At 34.1% G+C, this 23,202-nt stretch overlaps 1 protein-coding gene across 4 annotated transcripts in view; it reads right to left on the minus strand.

Annotated features, from left to right (window-relative positions):
* The window catches only part of WDR7 (WD repeat domain 7), a 371,332-nt gene that overhangs the window by 238,423 nt on the left and 109,707 nt on the right, over positions 1-23,202 (minus strand). For 3 of the 4 annotated variants that reach the window (XM_047697076.1, XM_047697079.1, XM_047697078.1), the window contains exons 16-19: positions 22,441-22,529; positions 7,882-7,980; positions 5,534-5,652; positions 3,714-3,837 (exon numbers count right to left, since the gene is read on the minus strand). In XM_047697076.1, the coding sequence (XP_047553032.1) occupies positions 3,714-3,837; positions 5,534-5,652; positions 7,882-7,980; positions 22,441-22,529 (431 nt within the window). The remainder of the gene's footprint in view (positions 1-3,713; positions 3,838-5,533; positions 5,653-7,881; positions 7,981-22,440; positions 22,530-23,202) is intronic. The other variant, XM_047697077.1, reaches the window with a different exon arrangement.

Genomic DNA, 23,202 nt, shown 5'->3' on the forward strand with positions numbered 1-23,202 from the left:
AGCCCATCAGCCTAGTAGCACATTCTGCTCTTCAAGCAAAAGCATTTTCTGGGTCTCAGACAAACATCCAACGAAGGGACTCTGGGTCATAACTTAGGAGCTGCCAATATTGCTTAGGTAATTACTGCACATTTTTAAATGCTTAGGCTGATTAAATATCAGAAAATATCTGATGAATAGTGTATTTACCATAGTAAATATTTTACCTTTAATATTTTACCTACTTAAGTAAGAAGATTCTTATGCTAAAAATAGGTTTTAAGTTCCTAAAAGAACATTTTATGCTGTTAACTTGCTACGAAAATCATCCCCGCAAACACTACTGACCATGATAGAGGCGACTGCCCTATGAACACGTTATGGCAGGTGTGGGCTGTCCACCAGCTGGCTCCATAACCTTTTGATCCCTTTGGACAGCAAATCTGTTCAACAGCCCTATGTGGTCATTTCTCATTTGTTGTATGCTTTCTTCTCCTTTCACACATTCAGAATCCTTACTCCTTCAGCTTGACATTCTTTTATTAAAACAGAAAGCTCCCAGTAAAGCAAACTCATTTTACACTCAAACAATGTAAAAGTTCCAGAATAGATTACTATATTATAGAAAGAGTCGTTAGTATAAGCTGTTTTAATTATGTGTAGACTGCATGTTTATCCTTTCACTAAAAATAACAGGATGATAAGATTAAAATTTTAAGTAAGCCAATATTCAATTAATTTATAAGGAACTCCAGGATACTATAGGTAACTAAAAGGACTTCAATTTACATAAATGGAAAGATTTAAATCTGACCTAAGAACAACCTAGTTTATGCTTAAACAATGATGAGAACCATTTTCTCACAATGAAGAGTAATTTTCTCACAGTTGCACGTTTCTGCTCCAAGTTATTGTTGTTGTTGTTGTTGTTGTTAAGTTTAATATGGCTACAAATGACATTGTGTGAAAGCAGGATTAGCTCAAATCTATTCAACCCTCTACCCCGAACAGCATTTCAAGATCTAAGGATGCCAGAGGAAGCAAGACAGAATAAATGGTGGTGAGGGAAATCAGTTTTGTAGTCTGACAGTCACTCAGTAACTGAAGAACCTTAAGAAAGTTCTTTAATCTCTTGGCCTCAACTAACTCATCTGGGGGAAAAAAGTGGGGGCTGGTAGTGACACGAGTGCTACTTTACAGGCTTACTGCAGTGGCTTAATGAAGTAACACAGACCAGGCACTTAGCAAAAGCCTGACAGAGAGAGTGTTCAATTAATGGTAGGCATTGTCATTATTTTACTTATACTGTATCCTCTCGGGACCCTCTAATAGACCTCTCACCTAGCAACATATACATTTTCATCGTTGCTTCAGGGAGTAATTTGAGACCATATTACACCTTTATCTTGTAGCTAACTCATTCTCTTCTTTCTAGGAAAAAGAAAATAAAATGGAATTCACCACCATCATTAAAGATATCTTTCTTCCCAAACTGTCAAGAACACAACACTGTACACATCTTTGGTGTTTTCCTTAGATCCTGATATGTAATCTGTAATCAAGCTTTAGAAATACCTTTTATTCTACTCTATCTACATTTAGGTCTGGGTCCCATTTCCCTTCTGTAGTAGTTTCTCAGTCTATTTCAGTCCACTCTCCCATTGTAGTCCATTCCAAACAAAGGTGTCCTGAAACAGTTCCTCATACTTCCATAGCAGCGCTGTCCTTTCAAAAGGATCTCTAATGATTTGCTACTGTTTCACACCTTCAGCCTAGTTTTGTCCTTTAATTGGAGCATCTTGCTTCCTCCAGCATCCTTAGATCTTAAAATGGTGTTGGGGGTAGAGGAATGAGTAGATATTTGAGCTAATCCTCCTTTCATACAATGTCATCTCATAGCTTGTCCTTAAATTGGGGCATCTTTTATTCAATAAGGTTTACGATGAGCTGATGAGCTAATTGTTTTTCAGAATATTCTGAAGCTGAGGGCCACAAGTGACTGAACAAATAGGACTGTTCAGGATTCTTCAAATGCTCAAAAGCAAAGCTTTTTTCATCCTAGTCTTATTCTTTTAAACATTTTTTTACATTGTAGAAGATATTAAAACCTATACACATTTAAGTAAGAGCTTTAAGCCTAATACCTTTCATAGAGTCCATATGTTTAAAGACTCTGGTCTTTCAATTTCCTTTTATTAAAATGGAAAAATTCCTAGTAAGCAAATGAAAATCAGTATTATCTCAGTAAATTCTGTTACCTAAACAGATTAAAGAATTTTTATTAGTGTTGTTAATGTGTGATGTTATGGTCATATGTAAAACACATTATTTGTATTTTTATAGATTATGAACATACTTAATATAAAAATCTTTACCTAGGCATTGTTCCATATGCTTACCAAAGATTAACTCATTCCAAACTCAGAATAAGCCTACAGTCTCACTATCATCTTCATTTCAACTATGATAAAAGTGAGGCTGAGAAAGGTTAAATATCAAAGGTCAAATACCCAAAAACAACCACTAGAGTCACCACTGACAAATATCTGGTAGACTTATACCAGGTATAACAATTAATGAATCTTTTGAATCTTTTTGAATCTTGTTTTCATATCCTTCATATCCTTCTTATACAATAAGTATTGTCTGTCTTGACAGGTACAGTGAGTATCTTATTAACTAAGAATTTGGTATTGGCCAAAATCATTTAAAATGAATCCATCTAAAACCTAGGCCAAATTTTCATAGTAAAAGATTTTAAGTTTCATTGAGAATTTAACCTAAAAAGTAAAACTGAATTTATCTTATATTCAATATAACAGTTTAAAACTTTAATTCTGAATTCTTCTCTAGAAGAATAAAGAATCGGGGCGCCTGGGTGGCTCAGTCAGTTAAGCATCTGCTTTCAGCTCAGGTCATGATCCCAGGGTCTTGGTATCAACCCCTGCATGGCGCTCCCTGCTCAGTGGGGAGCCTGCTTCTCCCTCTCCCTCGGCTGTTCCCCCTGCTTATTTTCTCTCTCTCTGTGAAATAAATGAATAAATAATCTTTTTTAAAAAAAGGGAAGAAGAAGAAAAAAAAATCAATCAAATGATGAATTGGGGATGAAGCACACTTTTCTAAAAAGAAAAAAACTACAATAGCATAATACAACTTTTCTTCAATGACTACTTGACCTAGCATCAGGATCACAAAGGTCTGATTCTACAAAAAAACATTCAACCACTTCCAACAATTTTTCCCAAGGCCTTTCTCAGTCCATTCAAATTATATTCTTTTAAAAGATTTGTCTGTCAAAATCCTTGCTAATTTTCTTTCCCAAGAGTATACTGGTCTAAATCTACCCAATTTTTACTTCTTAAGGATTCACAATTCCAACCTCAACTTCGAAAGGCCCTTTCTTATACTGCACGTGCACACCATCAGATCGGATCTACAAGCCGGCATCCGTGAACATAATCATGCAACAGAGACAGATGTTACTATGAAACAGAGTAGGACTTTTTGATTGGGGATTAATTTCGTAAGAGGTCTGTCCATCAGAGAGTATTTAGATGTATTCTTTTAAACCAAACTCCAAACCACAGGGCTTCGGAAAGTGAACACGTAGAATTCAAGGCTCCCTTATTTTCATTTTAAACGACTCACTTTTATTGAGAGGCAGTAACAAGCATATCTATGAGTTTAGAACTTCTGTATGTTTAAGCATGTAAAGCTTTGTAGAGAACTCTTACGTGATATGACGTGGTCCATATACTGAGGTAAATAAGGGGCCCAGGCATCGATGGCTTCCTTCCGTCCCGCCTGCTCAATTCTTCGCAGTTCAGCGAGAAGCAGGGCCTGGGCGGCTTCTCTGACCTGAGAAGGAAACGGAGCCAAATGAAAAAATAGGAACCAGGTCAGTTGCTGAGGTGTTTAAAAACTAGAAAGTTCATCACAGAATAAAGCTAGGAAATATACAAGCCACATTTATTTACAAGAGAAAAACCACAAACCAAGTAATGAATTAAATACTGAATAAACTGGATGTGAGCAAAATCAAAGACACTTTAATGAATGATCTCAGTGAAAAGTATTTTAACACTAATAGAATTATATTCGTACATTTATGCAGCGTTGAGTTTAAAACTTCATTTTCCAAAGCTTTTAAAACTTTTTAAAATTAAAAGTACTTTAATTTTCACCTTAAATTTCCAAATAGTTGTAACTGTTAAAAATCACTGTTAGAACTGTTAAACTTTGTCTTCTCTTTTAGCCTCAAGAAATTTAACCTTATCTAGTGAATTTCTTTATACACAAAGTATTGTTTGCATGAACCTATATATAAATCTGCACAATTCCTGTATACCTAAGACATGTTTTAAACAATTTGTTTTCAACAAATAGGCAAAATACATTCCTATGTAACGGCATTAGTTCTATAGAAGGAAACACGTTCTCAAAGTTACATCATTTCAGTTTGTCCTTCAATGTGGCACACTTTTATCTTGCAATTTTAGTTGAGTTTTATTTTGGCAAATTGCCACAAGCACGAGGTCAAAGAAGCTCTTCAACTGTCAAGTGGTCTATCAATCAATTTATTTACTCTTTGTCACTGAAAAGGTAACTCAGCAATGTCTGATAAGAGTTTGAATAAAAATTGTTTTTAATTATAACTGATTTTGAAGTGAATTCAGATACTATTCAATGCAAAACCATGAAATTTTAGTATGCTACAATTCTACTTAGAATTGAGGGAAGGGAAACCAGATGGGGGAAATATTTATATTTGATAAATTTAAAATCTTGAATGATACAAACTGCTATAGCTAGACAGGTCAAATGCCATAATAAAGGAAATCTCTATCCATAAAACATTTCCAAGTCCCTGGTGACATTATATTCAAGCGATGTCTAATACAGCATAAGTCCATTAACACAAAATAATAGCCACCCATTTATTGAGCTCCTACCATGTGTCAGGCTCTGTACTGTTTTACTTGCATTATCTGACTTGATCCTGACAGCAATCCCATGAGGAATATATTATTATCCCCACTTTACAAATGAGCTTCAAATAGCTTAAGTAAATTGCCCAGGGTCACAAAGTTAATAATTGGCAGAACTGATATTTAAACCTGGGTCTCTTCGAATTCCAAAGACTTTCTTTTATTATAACGCATTATCTTCCATTGGACAAGGGCTACTCAGTTAGAATCTGACTGACGTGATTATAGCTCAGTGTGTGATTCTGAGGGAGTCGGGTGTATGTATGTGAGCATGCATGTATGTTAATCTACACAGAACAATCTCTATAGAAACTAACACTCAAAGAAACAGTCCTATAAAGTATATGAAACCTTTGGTCAAATATCCACTGATTCAAAAGTAAACAAACATGCAAGTTGGTACATTACTATTCAGCACATAAACTGAAAAAAAATCATGAATCCATATTTTCTGTGAAATAAACAGGTGAAAAGAAATTAGATAAATATTAAGCATTTCGTTTCAAATTTACACTTGTCTACTGCTTTCATGTTTTTGTTTTCTATTCATACCACGTCAATATTACCTCCAAGCATCGATCCTGCCATCTTCGAGCCAGCATCTCTAGAAGTGGGGGCCTAAATTTATCCAGTCCCAGCAGGTCTGGCAGCATCACACAATGCATAGCAGCCAACTGACTCCATCCTGTTAAAAAATGTAACATATTACAAATACTTTAAGCATTTTAGCATTCCCTAATTCAAAGACATTTCTTTAAATAAACCAAAAATCAAAAGGACAAATGTGCTAAATTATATTATAAATGATTACAATTTATTAGATATTTTATACAAATTATATCAAATATAGTTTATCTCTAAATCTTGTAATTGGTACTTACAAGAAATCTCAAAGTCTTAAACAAAAATAAACTTCCACATAAAGTACATACAAATTCTACAAGGAAAAATATTTCTAAACAGTCCCTCTAAAATAAAACACCATCAGAAATGAGAAAACATAGAAATAAACATGTACTAGAGTTGTAGACTTGAAACTATTTTCAGTTAAAAGGGCATTCACACAGATATCCAAAGATAAGTTCATGTCTGCTAAGGCCTGGCCATCTGTGTATGACCACCTTTGTCAGTCAACAGAGATGTCTTCCCTTGTCTATCACAGGGCCTTTAATTAATACTTATTGATCTCTTTTCCTACTAAATGAATCAAATATTTAATCACAATCATAACTGAGTAACATAACATCAATTTTGAGAGGAAAAAAGAATTCAGACATTTCATAAAATAAAAACCAGATAATCCAAAATTGACAACATCTTAAGTATCACTAACTTTAATCTATGGGAATGAAAGTTTTTTTTTTCCCAAAATTCTAATCCATAATATAGAACTTGATTATTTAAAGAAAACAAACACTGGAAGCCACTGCAATATGTAAAAGTAACAGTATCCAGACAGCTCAAATAAGCATTTCAACCAAAGGGGTCTGAAAAATATATACAAAATAAATGCCTCAGTCTTCCCAAATCATGTATGAAGTCACTATTAAAGACAAATAATCAAAAACGAATGCAAAAAAGCAATTACTACCATATATAAGTGATCACTGAATTTTAACAAATCAATGTTTTGAAATAATCTAAAACAAAAAGAATCCTATCATAAAATTCAAAATAATTACTAGGATTGCTTAAAAAAGAAAGAGAGAGAGAAGAGAGAAAATAAGTGAGTAACTGATAAGCCACCTATCTAAAGATTTATCCTTTCAGTAAGAAAATTCTCATCAACTGAGAATATATAATTAAATGATTAAGATGATGAGCACACACATTTTAGATTCCAATTTATTTTCAATAGAGGGTATATATACATATATAGAGAGTATATATATATAGAGGATATATATATATACACACACACTTACACACATACACATATATGTAAATATAAATTACATGTCTCATAAACGTGTGAAGTGTTATACTTTTGTGCTCCCATGTTTTCTTTCCAAATGAGTGGTACTTCACACATGGGCTCTGTACTTTACAGATACTACGCCATTCTTTCCATTTGAATGGATTGTTAATACTGCTTTCTAGCCAAGAGTCAGAATTAATCTGGATTACACTTGAGATTTTTAAAAAATTTCCTTTTATATTATACATCTGGTGAAGACAGAACCCATAATGAAGAGAGTGGAATCGCTTCTCGGCCTTTTGGCTAAGATCAAGTGAAGAGAGTGGATATAACTCAGAGCTCACAAGTTCTGTTAGGCTTCCAGGCAGTATAAATAATCCTATGGTGGCTCTTGGGGAAAAAAGGTTTGTGGATTCCATTCACATTTTCAGAGTTCCAAAAACACTTTCACCTAGTATTATACTCCATAGGGATAACACGATAGCCTAACTATACCTTAAAAACTGAAATTACGGATTTTTGCCTCATCCAGAAACAGAAATAGTAAGGAGGATAAACAGGTGAATTCCTGTTTATAATCACAGGTGCTAATCAACATTCTGAAGACTTCTCTAATGATAATGTAAACAGACCCCTCACATCTCCCTCTAACCTCAGAGTAATGAAACAAGCAAAACACCAGAGATCACATGGCAAACATCATTATGAAAACCAATCCACTTTTTAATACCTACTTCACATCAAAGATTAGCATCTTTGCACTTCTTTAATGGCATTCGAGATTACGAGAAACATGGTGTATACCTGCCGGGAGCAGCATTACATTTTCCTAGCTGGCCCTTATCATTGACATTAGCAAATAAAGTTAAAAAATGGAAAATTTAGGATCTCCTATATAACAAAGCAGATAAATGTGTAAACTGGATAAAAAGAACATATCATATCAGAATAAAGCACAGACTGAGAGGGAATTGGTAGGAAGTTGAGAGAGAATACCTTCATTTACTAAGAAACAGGTATGTAAAGCAGGAGTAGAAGCAGGGTCAGAGCCAGAGTGGTGAGCATCAGACCGAGCGGAAATGACAGGAGCAGGAACTTGCAGAGAAAACAGAAGAAATAAAGAGGAGAGAATTGAGGTACAGCGGCTTCTGAAAAAAAGCTCAGTATTAGTGAAGAATGAAAAACAAAGTTGGCAAAATATAGTAAATGGAGAACTGAAAAATGATGTTTTCATCAGAAGGGCATGATCGTTGAGGATTACGGCAGGGAAATGATATATTTTATTGAACAGCAATCCCAGTGTAGTTCAAATTCCTCTTAAAACCAAAATCTACTTAATATTCTAATTTACCAATGTGCCAATTGATACAAAAACTGTTCTAAAACAAGTAAGGCTATAAGTAAAAAATGACAGACATATTAAGAATTAGCAAGAATGTAATTCAATTTTTAAAATGTATCACATACTGAAAACTTTAACTTGGTCGTCATACTGCCAATTACATTCTTCTAATGATTTATTTCCTAACCTTATATGTAAATTATTTTTTAATATCTCAAACCAACATCCACTGAAATCATTTCAATTTTCCACACTCCTTTGATAAAAATACAATTTAAAATCTGCCAACTTATAAAGAATATATATACTAAACAACTTTTGTAAGAACCCTAACATAGCTTCATTTTTAGTTTAAAAAATATTTTTATGATACCCATTTATCAAAATAATTACTATGAATGTTCTAATCTTCATAAAATACATGCAGCAACCCCATCCCACCCCCCAAAAAGTCATATTACCAGGAAAATGTTTCAGCTTCAATTATCATATGAAAAGGCAAAAAGACCGTATGGCACCCACATTCTACAACTGGATGTCAATGGTAAGATTTAGAGGTCACCATTTGACACTTCCTTCCTATGGAGAAATTACCATATGTCATGGACAAGTATCTTCAAATTAATCCCTCTCCTTTCTTCTGTCATTGAACAGCAATAGGTTTGGGCTCCTGAACAGATTAAGCATTGTCCCCTGAATGATATGTTTGTTTTTCATGCAGTGAAGTTCCTTTGTAACTACAGGACAGCTGCATGAAAACAACTTTTCATAATTTCCACACGAATGCATCATAATGTCAATCAGTCACGTGTGAGGTAGTAACCAGTAGAACTGAAAGTACATGAACAGCTAAAAAAAAAAAAATCCAATTCTATATACCCTAAGAAGCACATTCTGCATATATGAAAGTCTCATCTGGGAAATTATAATTGTTTTTATTATCACAGACCTGTTTTTGTTCCTTATGAAATTATAATAATTTTATGTTATGTTTATGAAAGAAACAGAGCTATTCTTAACTGCACATTTCCTAAGATATAAGAATTCTATTGTAATCTTGCAAAGAAATCTTAAATATTTTTATGTTCCATTAAATAAATTTTTCATTTTATAAATCATTTCTAATTACAAATTCAGTTACTAGGGCCTATCAAATATTCATTTCCTCATGCAAAAAAGTTGCCGAGCCTGGATGGCAGAGAGTAAATCTTCAGGTTTTAACTTTCATGCCACCAAAATTGTTCACAAAGTTCCTCTGGTGGCTTCCAACAACTGGGACTTTTCCATAATTTCACTTAAAAAAAAAAAAGAAATTATTATTATCATCCCTGAAAAGACTGTGATATCTGATTTTACTCTTAAGTGAGAGGATAGTAGGGTGAGAAGTGAGGAAATTCAGTACGAATGAATAAAAGTTCAGTACTGAGTGATCATTACCCTAGTCTTGTCAAGTAAGTAGTGGGATTAAACTCCATCTTCTGTAAGTCACAAGCATAAAGTAAACTAGAAATGCTACTGAGAAAACTACTAAAATAAGTATAATAGCTCTTAACAGAATAATGTTCAGAATATATGTTTATTTTTAATGAGGTAAATAAACAGACTCTTTTTTGGACTACTGTTTAAATGACAGGAATAAGGAAAAAGACATTTACATTTTCCTTTAATAAATTCTGTGAGCACACACACACAAAAATCAAGAATACTATTAGACAGATCAAGGAATCAGATTTACTATGCTTTAAAAATCTTGGCATCACCACCAAAAAATACTTCATTCAGACTACCTCACAGCTGAGACTGCAGAATCTGGAACTACTTTTATAACTAATTGAAAAATTCAAATTAACTCTGCTTGAGCTTTTAAAACTGTCCACATATAAAGAAGTCAGCAAAAGAAATTTAAAGAGCACCACTCCCAAAACAAAAAGCTCAAGGCTTAATGACAACAATGAATCTGAAGGAAGTCATATGTAGCACTGAATACTGACAATTCATAGATTGAAGCATTAGCAGCATTTGGTTTCTTAAAACAAAAAAGCTGCGATGTCAATTATCAATTGACTTCTCTTACTAAGGGTTAGTCAAGCCTAAGGGCAAAAGTCTCAGCATAGCTTCAGGTGATGACAGAGGTGGCTCCAGTTCTATTATTTTACCTACGAAAGTTCTTTAAATTTTGCAGCTAAGAGCCTCTTTAACTACTTACTACCACATGCAAAGACAGGCGAAGAAAAACGAACTGTGTGACAACATACACACCCACACGCTTTACCGTTCAATAGCATCTACATAGAACTCGATGTTACAACATCCCTGGTTTTTCAGTTTCTAAATAGGTCTATTTCAGTCTTCATTTGAAATCTGACTCTGAACTACATTGTTCCCTACTGCCTCTGTGACTGTTAAATATACGAAGGATAGAAAGTGAACATACTTTAGGTAGCAAGTTATTGGTCTAAACCTCATTAGCCTCCTGGTACATGAAAACAGCCCTTTCAGTACATTTTTCGGAAGAGAATAAAGAAAATCTAGAAAGTTTTCTGTAAAACCAAATGCAATGGGTAAAGAAGTTTTTCAAAGTTTAACACAAATAAAATTATTTAATAATGAATCACTTTATCTAAAGTGTTACACAATAGGGGCGCCTGGCTGGCTCGGTGGGTTAAAGCCTCTGCCTTCAGCTCAGGTCATGATCCCAGGGTCCTGGGATCGAGCCCCACATCGGGCTCTCTGCTCAGCGGGGAGCCTGCTTCCCCCTCTCTCTCTGCCTGCCTCTCTGCCTACTTGTGATCTGTCAAATAAATAAAATCTTTAATAAATAAATAAATAAATAAATAAAGTGTTACTGGATAATCACAAAGCTCTGAGAGGGGAGGATAGAGAAGAAGGCATTCCACACTAGGTCTGCCATTCAATGCAGAGATCTTAGAGCAACATCTGCCCTTTATGTCTACGGGAGATGAGCATCCTCATCATCTTTTAAGTCAACATGAAGCACTCTGATAAATCATTAATCAAACAGTCTAAGAAAAAAGTATATCCTTAAAATGCTATGACGGAAGAGCACAAAAAGTCTAACGGCAATAGGGAAGTACAAGGTTCCAGGAAGTAGAAAGGATAAGGACCTACCATAAAGCAGAATGAATTAACAGCCCAAGATAGTATTCTGACAGACATACGTCAAGGCAAAATACAAACGTGCTAATAATGTTTGAAAAATACAGTAAAACTCTATTTAACCTCCAGATCGCCAATGGATTATACCAGAACTGGAATAAGTTCAGATGTAATGGCAATTTTGCCTTGGCCTTTAACTCCAGTCAGAGTCCGAAAAATAAAAATTAAAAAACTTTTTAAAATCCTGCTTCTGTAAAAGGCCTCCTTCATTACTAACATCTAAAAAAAAATAAACGAACTAAGACCAGGCACCATGGGGGAGAGTTTATTACATTGAAAGATAAAGCGATAACATAAATAATAACTTGAATTAGACATATGGAGGCTATTCAAATTTTCTATTTCATTTAATTAATAAGCACCTACTATGTGCCAGATGTATATATATGCGAAGCATATAAAAAGTCATAAAGATTAGACAAAGATGCTGCTTGCAGTTACTCAGAGTCTGGCAGGAAAAGCAAATAACTAATGAAAATGTTATCACCAACTGCACTGTCCTCTGGATCTCCTCCACTAGACATAAGCTCCTTGAAGGCAGAGATTTGTTTTGTCAGTCTTAAAGACCCAGCCCCTAGTTACTGACTTATCGACACTAAATGCATAAAGAGAGGTATCTATAGATTCACTTATCCAAATATTTACTGAGTGCCTTCTATGCTTCAGCTACTGTTCCCAAGAACTTGTGCTAAATCAGTGACTAAAAAAGAACAAAGAGAAGAAATGCCTGCCCTTTGAGCTTCCAAAGACCAAAGTCATAAACCAATTTTTTAAAATAAAAGGTGTATAAGTTCAAACACAAAATTTCAATGAGTCTTGAGGTCCATCCATTGACCTGATATATATACCCCATACTTCTTGCTATAGAACCTGGAAAAGGATAGTGAAAAACTATTGGTTAATTTGTACAAATGATGCCTGAAATAATTTAACAATGACTACCTTCTACTTCTAAGTTTAGACAACCTAAATTAAACCCATTTCTGAAAAATAAAATAGCAGATACTGTAACATAATCTTACATATTTAAATTGCTTAGACTTGCTTCCACACCTGCCACCGAGTAAACATGTAACTACTAACGTAGACAGAGGGTCACAGTCAAGACAGGCACTAGAGACACACACCAAAGACTTAGGCCATAGCATTACTTAACTGACCAAGAGAAGTACAGTATATCAGGATGTAGATAAGCCTACAGTTATGGGCCATTTAGGGCTGTATAACTATGAACAACAATTTAGTCTGATCCCTTTCTCAAGTGAGATGTTTTGTAAAGTACATAATCAAGTGTCTAATAAATAAAAACTGACTCTATCAAAAAGTACTGACATGACTATCAGTAAATGTTAATGACTGGCAAAGACTGAATGAACAAGCCCACTGTTAGACAAAATAAAGCTCTCGTGAAGAAATTATTTTCCAATGAAATACCCTGATAATGTTTATGAGAAATTACGTTAGCTGAACTATCTCTATCATCTTTATTCTTAGACCCAAATGTCTACAAAAGGTCCAATCCACAGCTAAAGTCTTTACTCCATATAGATTATTTTGCAGTTGAACAAGTATTAGCCAACATGTAAGTGACATCAAAAAGGAGCATATTCATGTTTGCATTCAGCTTGAGAAATGGATTGTGAGTCAATGTGCAATGTAGTGGGAGTCAGGAAAAGAAAACATAAGGAAAGAGGAAAATGTTTGAAAGCAAACCGAGCTAAGTTAGAACAGAGAGACAAAAATGTAATACCCTCACTGCTCTACTGTAGAGAACTCAGAGCTTTGTCCATTCTCTTACCATTTCTTACACTAGCTAGTTGTTCATGTCCATTGAGTTATTTACTAGATAGATGCATATAAACTACTCAAGAGAGTATACATCAGACTAATTTTTCTAACGACCCAAATAGAGTTGGAGGAAAAAAGGGCTTAATAAATATTTATTAAAGAGATAATCACTCCATATTTTCAATATTCAAATAGAAAGTGAGTTTCATCATGCCATCCTAAAGTATTTTATAATGTAACTCTCACTACAGATTGCTAACCTTTATTCACTTTAAAAGATAAGCATCTGTAATTGTTTCAAATGGAAATTCCTAACTCTACTGCCTTAAATAAATGCTTTGGAAAAAGCCTCAATTCTTAGTCTCCCTCCCCCTCTTCACTGCTCTCAAAACGTGATGCTTTATGAGAGGAGCAACATTAAAGTATTCAAATCAAAGTAACATCCTCAGACCTGACCAGGTGAGTAAGCTCAATGCCGTAACAGTGATGGAGTACACAATGCATCACAACAATGTCACAAATTAAACTGGACAGTTTGTATCTGCTAGGATTACAGAGGGAGAAAATGAAATCCAAGAAGAAACATCAACTACAAAGAATGATAATAAAAATGGTAATGATGAGGAAAACAAATATCCATCTCTAACAGGAACGGATTTTTTTTTAAAGGTTTTGTTTATTTATTTGACAGTGAGAGAGGAAACACAAGCAGTGGGGTAGCTGGAGAGGGAGAAGTAGGGTCCCCTCTGAGCAGGGAGCCCAAAACGGGCTCAATCCCAGGCCTCTGGGACCATGACCAGAGCCGAAGGCAGATGCCTAACAACTGAGCCATCCAGGCACCCCTAACAGGAACTCATCGTCAATGAAGCTCTGAACTAACTAAATAGAGGAGATTATGCCCTGCCACTGATTTGGATTGTGTAAACTGGAAGATATTTTTAATGGATTTAGGACATAAATACAAGCACAGACCTAGAGTTAAAAGGTGCTGTTGTATCCTAATCATACCACTATAACTAACCATATTTTAAACAAGTCTCTTACCTTTGTTAGCCTGTTACCATTTCTCTCTGAAGTAATGGCTCTAAAAATACTGAAACTCTATACAACATAAAGGATTTTTACTTTATGAAGTAATAGTATATTTAGAACATTTTAAAAGTAAAGGGAGAGGAACTGCCACTTCTGGCCAAGATGGAATAACATGAAACATATTTATAATCCCATCTAAAACAAGTCCTCCAACCAAACACATAAAACAATGGTTTCAAGCCCCGGACATCAAGTGATGATGAACTGAGAGTCAGGAGTTGGGAGACAAACAGCACTATGATTGCCCCAGCTTATTGCTTTGTGGGAGTTTCTCGACTAAGATATGGGAAGAGGTTTGAGGAAGAGCCCCACAGTTTCCCTGAGTTGAAGAGACAGAGCTGAGAGTCTCAGGAAGCCAGAGCAGCTAGAATCCACTGGACAGAGAGAAGAAAGCTTCAAAGATCAAGTTCTTCAGACATCCCTCTGGAATAGTCAGATCACTGATCAGTTCATGTGTGTGAAGAAACTATAATGCCAAAGACCATGTTGCTTCCACCAGCCAGATTGGAAAATTAATAATTCATGGGGTACTAGATAGAATACTCAGGAAGCTCTTGCCTCAGTAATGGGAAATTAGCCTTAGAGCATGACTCCAAACCCACCAAACAAATCAAAAACAAGACCAGAAAAAGATCAAACTGTTTCCAAGCAACTTAACTGTATCCAGAAAATAAGTTACAAAAGAAAAAAAAAAAAGATTTATAACAATATAAAAATCTTCAGTACCCAACTAGGTAAAATCCAAGTGTCTGCCATTTAACAATGATTACCAAGCATGCAAGGAAGCAGGAGAGCACAGTCCATAATGGGGGTTATCCATTAAAAATGAACCCCAAACTGACAGAGATGTCAAAATTTTCAAATAAGGGTATTAAACCAGTCATTATAACTATAGCTAATATACTGAAAAAAGTTACATAGAAATAATGAAGATATTAAAAAAGATACAAATCAAAATTATGGACATGCAAATCATAATGTCTGAGATGAAAAGTACACTGGTTCATCTTAATATCAGGCTGGATATTGCCAAGAATAGATGAATGAACTTGAAGACATTGCAACAGAAACTAAATAATGAAAACACAGGGGGGAAAAATCCAAATATAAAGCATCAGTGATCTATGAAACAATTTCAAGTGACCTAGTGTACATATAATTTGAGTCCACTAAAGAGAGAAGAGAGGAGAGAATAGAAAGAATATTTGGAGAAATAATGGTTGAAAAATGTTTTAAATTAGTGAAAACTATAAAAAATAATAAGCTCAATAAACTCAACCTCAAGAAACATAAAGAAAATTACACCAAGGCAATTCATAAGCAAATGGCTCAAAACCAGTAACAAAGAGAAAATCTTTAAAACAGCAAGAGTAATAAAGTAAAAAAAAATTTTTTTTAATATTAAATAGGAAAATACAGATAACATCAGATTTCTTGTTAAAAACAAAGCAAATGAGGGGGCGCCTGGGTGGCTCACTCAGTTGAGCATCTGACTCTAGATTTCAGCTCAGGTTGTGATCTTGGGGTCCTGGGATCAAGCCCTGCTTCAGGCCCCACACTGAGCATGGAGTCTGCTTATCCCTCTCCCTCCCCATACTCACACGTGGTCACACATGCATACTCTCTCTCTCTCTCATGAATAAATAAATCTTTAAAAAAAAAATAAAACAAAGCAAGTAAGAAGATAATAGAGTATCCTTGTTAAGTACTGAAAGATACAAATGGTCCACCTAGAATTCGATACCAGACAAAATATATCTTTCAAAATCAAAAGCAAATAAAGAAGTTTTCAGATGTGAAGCTGAAAGAATAGCAGACCTTCACTACAAGAAATGTTTACTTCAGGCAGAAAAAAAAAAAAATTACACCAGACAAAAATCTGGATCTACATAAAGGAATGAAAAACACCAAAAATGGTAATTACATAGTTAAATGTATTCCTTTTCTTATTTAAATCTCTTTAAAATACAATTAACTATTAAATAATACTGATTTGAAGAGTTTATAAAATACATAAATGTAAAATACAAAACAAAGATAGACTAAAGTTCAGGAAATTTAAAAAATGCAAATATAACATTTTAGTTTTAATATTAAATGTTAATGGTATAATATCACTTGAAGGTACTCTATAAATTAAAGATCTCTGTAGACTAGAAACTCTAAAATAACCATTAAAATAACAAAATAAACAATTAGCTTGTATGTCAATAAAAGAGATAAAGTGAAATCATAAAAGAAAACAGTAGAAAGAGGAAAAGAAGGAACAAAGAACAAATGAGACAGGAAAAAAAAATAGCAGAATGACAGATTCAAACTAACTATATCAACAACCACATTAAATGTAAATGGCTTAAACACTACAGCAAAAAGTAGGCCATACTGCCTATAAGAAACACAATATAAATGTAAAGACCACAAATGGGTGAAAAGTAGAAGGACAAGAAAATACATACCATGCCAATAACAGTAACCAAAAATGCTGAACTGGCTATATTATTATAAACAAAGTAGATTTTCAAAGCAAAAGATACTATCAAAGATAAAGAGGTCATTTCATAATGACAAAAGTAAAAAACAAAAATCAGTAAGAAAAGGTTTATGTACCTAATAAGAGAGTTTTGTAATACATGAAGCAAAAACTAATAGGAATGCAAGGAGGAATAATGAAAGCCACAACCATTGCCAGACTACTCAGGAGAAAAGAAAAAAACCATAAAATATATATAACAAAAATGAGAGGGGGGTACCATTTCAATTTCTACAGATATGATATTAAAAGAAAAATAAGAGAATATTAAGCTTTTCTCCCCAAAAACTTTGACAGAAAATAGCAAAGTTCACCCAAGATGTAATAATAATGATAAAACATCTAAATAACCCTGTATCTATTAAAGCATTTAAATCTGTAGTTAACACCTTTCCCATAAAAAACTCCAGGCCCACATACTTTCAATAGTGAATTTAGATAAAACGAATAAGGAATAAAATCAATCCTAAACAAACCCTTCCAGAAAATACAAAAAAAAGAGGGGGGGTGGGGAGGATAACATCCTAATTCCTACAAGACCAGCATCATCCTATTACCAAAACTGAACAAAGAACATTATCAGAAATGAAAACTGTAGACCAAAATTCCTAATAAACATAACATAAACTCTGAAGAAATTTTAGCAAATTATACCAGCAATCTATAAGAAGAACAATTCATCATGACCAAGTGTTGTCTAACATAAGATCTCCAGGTTTGTTTTTTTTTTTTTAAAGATTTTATTTATTTGAGAGAGAGAGAATGAGAGAGAGAGAGAGAGCGCACTCATGAGAAGGGGCAGGGTCAGAGGGAGAAGCACACTCCCTCCCGAACAGAAAGCCTGATGAGGGACTTGATCCTAGGACTCCAGGATCATGATCTGAGCTGAAGGCAGTCTCTTAACCAACTGAGCCACCCAGTCACCCTCAAGATTGTTTTAAAGTTCAAAAGTTCATGTACTTTGTCTTAAGAAAATAAAGGAGAAAAATCATTTGCTAATTTCAACAATTGCAGAAAAATCATCTGACAAAACCTAACATCCATTCAAAATGAGCCACCCAGGGGCCCCTAATATCATGCTTAATAAAGACTGGATGCTTTATCCCATGTATTGGAAATGAGGCAAGCATGACTGCTCTAACTTTTCAATTCAACATCATTCTCTAACTCCTTACCTGTGCAATAAGGTAAGAAAAATAAATTCAAACTGAAAAGAAGCAAAACTGTCTTTATTCACAGATAACATTATTTTGGGCATGTACTCTGAAGGAAGAAGGGCTAAAAATTGGTAAGTTACCATCCATCTTAGGAAGTTAAAAATAAACTGCATATTAAACTACAAAAAAAAAACAGGAGAAGAGCAGATTTCAGTGACCAGGAAAAAATATGCACTTAGAAAGGAAAAACAAAGGCACAGAGGATTCATTAAAATGACTAATAAGATTGGTAAGTGCCTGATGAGACTGATCAAGAAAAAAGAGGGAAGATACAAATGATTAACATCAGGAACAGAAATGATGGTATCATCACCGATATTTAAAAAATTGAGGGGCGCCTGGGTGGCTCAGTGGGTTAAGCCTCTGCCTTTGGCTCAGGTTATGGTCTCAGGGTCCTGGGAATGGAGCCCCGCATCGGGCTCTCTGCTCAGCAGGGAGCCTGCTTCCCTTCCTCTCTCTCTCTGCCTGCCTCTCTGCCTACTTGTGATCTCTGTCTGTCAGGTAAATAAATAAAATCTTTAAAAAAATAAAAATAAAAATAAATAAATAAAATAAAAAATTTGAAAGACAGTACCTTTTCAAAGGACAACAATTTTAAAAGAACTAGAAAAATCGCTAAATATGTACTACTTAATGAAACTGACATAAGAAGAAACAGAAAATCTGAAGTGTCACATGAGAATGAAAGAAATTAAACCTAGAATTTTAAAACTTCCCACAAAGAAAACTCTAGATCTAAATCCAGCAAATTCTACTGCACATACATGGAAGAAAGAATGTCAATCTTACACAAATTCTATCTGAAAACAGAAAAAAAGAAATGATTCCTTAATCCATTTTTTGAAACCTGCATAATGTAACACTTCATAAGAGCATTAGAAGAAAGGAAAATTGGGGCATTTGGCTGATTCGGTTGGTTAAGTGTGTAACTCCTGATCTCAGCTTAGGTCTTGATCTCAATGTTGTGAGTTCAAGCCCTGTGTTGGGCTCCATGCTAGGTGTGGAGCCTACATATTTAAAAAAAAAAAAAAAAAAAAAAAGGAATAGGAAGAGGAAGAAAAGAAAACTTTTTCCTGAGTAAAAAATATTAAGCCAAATTCAACAATACATAAGATGATAATACATCAAAACAGAATAAAAGGAAAAATTATATAATCATCTCAATAGATACAGAAAAAGCATGATAAAACCCAAAATATACTGATGATAAACACTTAGCAAAGGAATAATGGAAATTTAACTTCTTATAAATCACCTATAAAAAGCATACAAGAGATATAATAATTATGAAAGCTTAAAAGGAAAACACTGGGAATAGAAAAAGTATCCCATATGACTGTCCATATGGTCAAAGTAATCCACAAATAAAGTATTACAAATAATGGGTGAAGAGCATGCCTTCTTGATACAAGGTCAACATATAAAAATCATCTGCATTACAAAATATTCAATACCGGTTATAAGAATATTTAAAAAATCCTTACCTAGGAAAAAATCTAAATAAAAAGTATATAAGACCTCTACACATTAAATTATAACAGAGTTACAATAGCTAAATGAGACCTAAATAAATACAGGAATACACTGAATGAGTGAACCCACAAAGATATTAATTCTCCTCAAACTCATCTACAAATTCAATTCAATAAAACTGCAGTTGAAATCACAATAGGTCTTTATAACAAATGAGAAACTAGCTCTAAAATGACAATTGAGATATTCAGAGAAACAAGGATAGCCATGACATTCTTTAAGAATAAGATGGGAACACTCTATCTGTTGAATACCAAGTCCTACTATAAAGCTACAGTAATTAAGGCACAAGAATACACAAGCAAGTCAACGGGCTCAAACAGCCCCAGAAACAGATCATATAGAAGAACATTTTGTTTATGACAAGGATGGCATTGCAAAGCAGTGGGGAACAGATCAGGACCCCTGCTTCCCATTATACCCAAAATTGAATTGTAGGCAGATTATAGATCTAAATAAAAAGGGTAAAACAATAAAGCTTATAAAACAGAAGGATATCTTCATGATATCAGGGCAGAGGTATCAAGGTAATTTCTTAAATAGGACACAAAAATATTAATCTAGTAAGTGAAAAAATTGATATATTAGATTCCATTGAAATTGAGAGATGGTGAATTTCAAAGATAAGAGCGAAAGGCAAGTAAATATTTGCAATACATAAAACAAAGGGCTCATATCAAGGACAGTGACAGATCAACCCTTACAAGTCATTTAAAAAAAAAAACAACCTAGTAGACACACATGAGCTGAACAGGCACTTCACAAAAGAATATATATAGAAATGAGCAATAAACATACCTAAAAAGTATTCAGCCTTGATGGGTTTTGGGGGATGTAAATTCAACACTTGAGAGACTACTGCACATACACCAAAATGGCTCAAGTGAAAGAAATGGAAAATATTCAGGGTTAGCTACATTCACTGCTGAGCATTAGCTCATCAATTGTGTATGAGACTTCTTGTTGCTCCATATCCTAGCCAACCCAGTATTTTCCATCTTTATCACTTTAGCCATTTTGATGGATGTGTATTAGTCACTTACTTAGTAAAACATAATATTATCTGCTAAAGCTAAACATGCAGAAATTCCACTTTCAGTTATATACACAACAGAGACACTGATACTGATAAGGTACGTTAAGATTCAAATGCAAGAACGTTTGCAGATTTATGAAAAACAATGAAAATAATTCAAATGTCTATTGACAGGAAAATGGATGAAGAAACTGCAGTCCAGTCTGCAGACTACTACAGAACAATAAAAATAAACAATGAAATGAGCAAATCTCAAATGCAGTATCATAGAAAAATCTCATAAAAGAAACGAAAAACAAAAGAATACATACTCCATGACTGACGGAATTCATATAAAACTCAAAGAACAGCAAAACTAAACTACAGTATTTAGGGCTTTAAACTTAGGTGGTATAACTCTAAAGGAAAGAAAGAAAGTGATTTCCCAGAAGACAAGACAGTAGTTACTTTTGGAAGAGGGCACTAATGACAGGGAGTGAACATACCAGAAACCTTGGGCATGATGGCAATGTTCAAGTTCTTGTCCACGGATGTAGTTACAAGGGAGTTTAGCATGTAAAAGTCACTCAGCTACATATTTCCGTTTTGCGTACTTTTCTGTTGTATTTCACACATACACAAGTATAAAAAGTTATCCAACCAAAACTTTTCTATAACATAAAATTATTTTACACAAGTTTATATTTTTAATCAGAGGAAGGGTAATAAAGGATGTGAGCATGAGGGGCTGGAATGAACAATGGGAGTAGGAGTAGAGAATGTGGGAGTTTATCTCCCGTAATGAGAAGCAGTAGTGCCTAAAACTGAAAATCAGACATCTATTTAAAGATATTAAATACCTAATAATAAGCTAAGAAAGAGAAAGTACTTGTCCTAGGGATGGGAAATATTGTTAAAAAAAAAATCTTTAAAACGTAAACAAATAACTATGGAAAAAAGAAGACCCTGAAGTCACCATTCACAGGCAGAACCTTCATCGTCTCATCTCTTGCTCACCACTTCTTCACTTCTATCATATTCCGTGACAGTCAGCATTAACTCTCAGCCTGAAAGAAAGCTCTCTAAGCAGAAGTGACCCCCCACCCCCCAACTCTGGTTGCCTCATTTGCCACTCTTATAATGGACATAAAAGATAATAATGGAAGAAAAACTCAATTTTCTCTTCTATCTACTAATGAAAAACAAAGCTGTAGACAAAAATTAAGACGGGTGCCTGGGTAGCTCAGTTGGTTGGGCGACTGCCTTTGGCTCAGGTCATGGTCCCGGAGTCCTGGGATCAAGTTCCGCATTATCTCCCAGCTCCATGGGGAGTCTGCTTCTCCCTCTGACCTTCTCCCCTCTCATGCTCTCTCTCTCAAATGAATAAATAAAATCTTAAAAAAAAAAAATTAAGACATATAATGACAAATAAAAAGAAAGTTTTTCCACTTATGGATTACAAAGCATGAACTACTGGCAAATAATAGAATAGACACAGTATGAAAACATGAATTTAAAACATTTATAAATGTAGTTAAAAAATAGGTAAAACTTTTAAACTCAAGATACACATGATTAACACACTAGTGTTGTCAAATTAAGTTGCCCCTAATTCATAAAAATTAGGTCAAAGACAGTACAACTAAATTATGTGAAATATGCTCATTTATCAGTTTCTAAATAAACCTGATTTATTTTTAACTGACATCTTAATTATCCATATTTACATCTGGAATATAACAACTTTTCTCTCTTTTAACAATATGAGACAAACAAAATGTTATGATTATACATTAGTTATGCCTCCTCAGTTTCTAAAGCTGAAATGTCAGGTCAATTACTTAATAAGATTTAACTTTACCTTGTTTAATCTGTCCTTGCACAACATTACTGGAAGTTGGAGGGGAACCCCTTGCCTTAGAAAGGTCTGGGGTGCTTGGTCGAGGTGGCCTTTAAAAAAAAAAAAGAGGAAAATATATGTATATATACATTCATACTTTCATATTTCTAGAACCATTTAAAATATTAAACTTTCTAGTCCTCAATGAATTGCAAAAGAAACATACACAGAACATTTTCAATTTACCATTCCAAAAAGATGGGTTTTTTTGTTTTTACCTATTAACATTTTCCTTTTCAAATTTTAATCTATTGAATGATTAGCAAATAGCAAGCAAAAATTTCATATCTACAATTTATGCTTTATACTAATTTAAGAAATATTTCTGAACAGTTTAATGAGCTACCACTGACAAATAAATATTGTAATTAGTCCTTCATTCTTCAGTATTAGCATGCTGAGATTTCAGCCTTCCCTGTACGATTGGTCCAAATGAATTCATGGAACAATACAGTGAGTCTAAAAGAATTCATCTCTAAAATCCGAAAAAAGTAATACGGCATTAGAAATCTTGAACTCCCGAGGCAGTCTGTTTCACTGTGAATTCTTTAACACCACTCAACTACCTGTGTGATCTTAGACACATCATTTAACCTGCTTCTCAGTTTTCTTATCTGTAGTAAAAGGAAAACAGTGCCTGCCTTGTAGGGTTAAGATCACAAATGACCTAGTATCTATAAAAGTACTTACATCAGAACCAGACACTAGGTAAGTACTACTTAA

This window comes from Lutra lutra, chromosome 12 (genome assembly GCF_902655055.1).
Source record: "Lutra lutra chromosome 12, mLutLut1.2, whole genome shotgun sequence".
Taxonomy (NCBI): domain Eukaryota; kingdom Metazoa; phylum Chordata; class Mammalia; order Carnivora; family Mustelidae; genus Lutra; species Lutra lutra.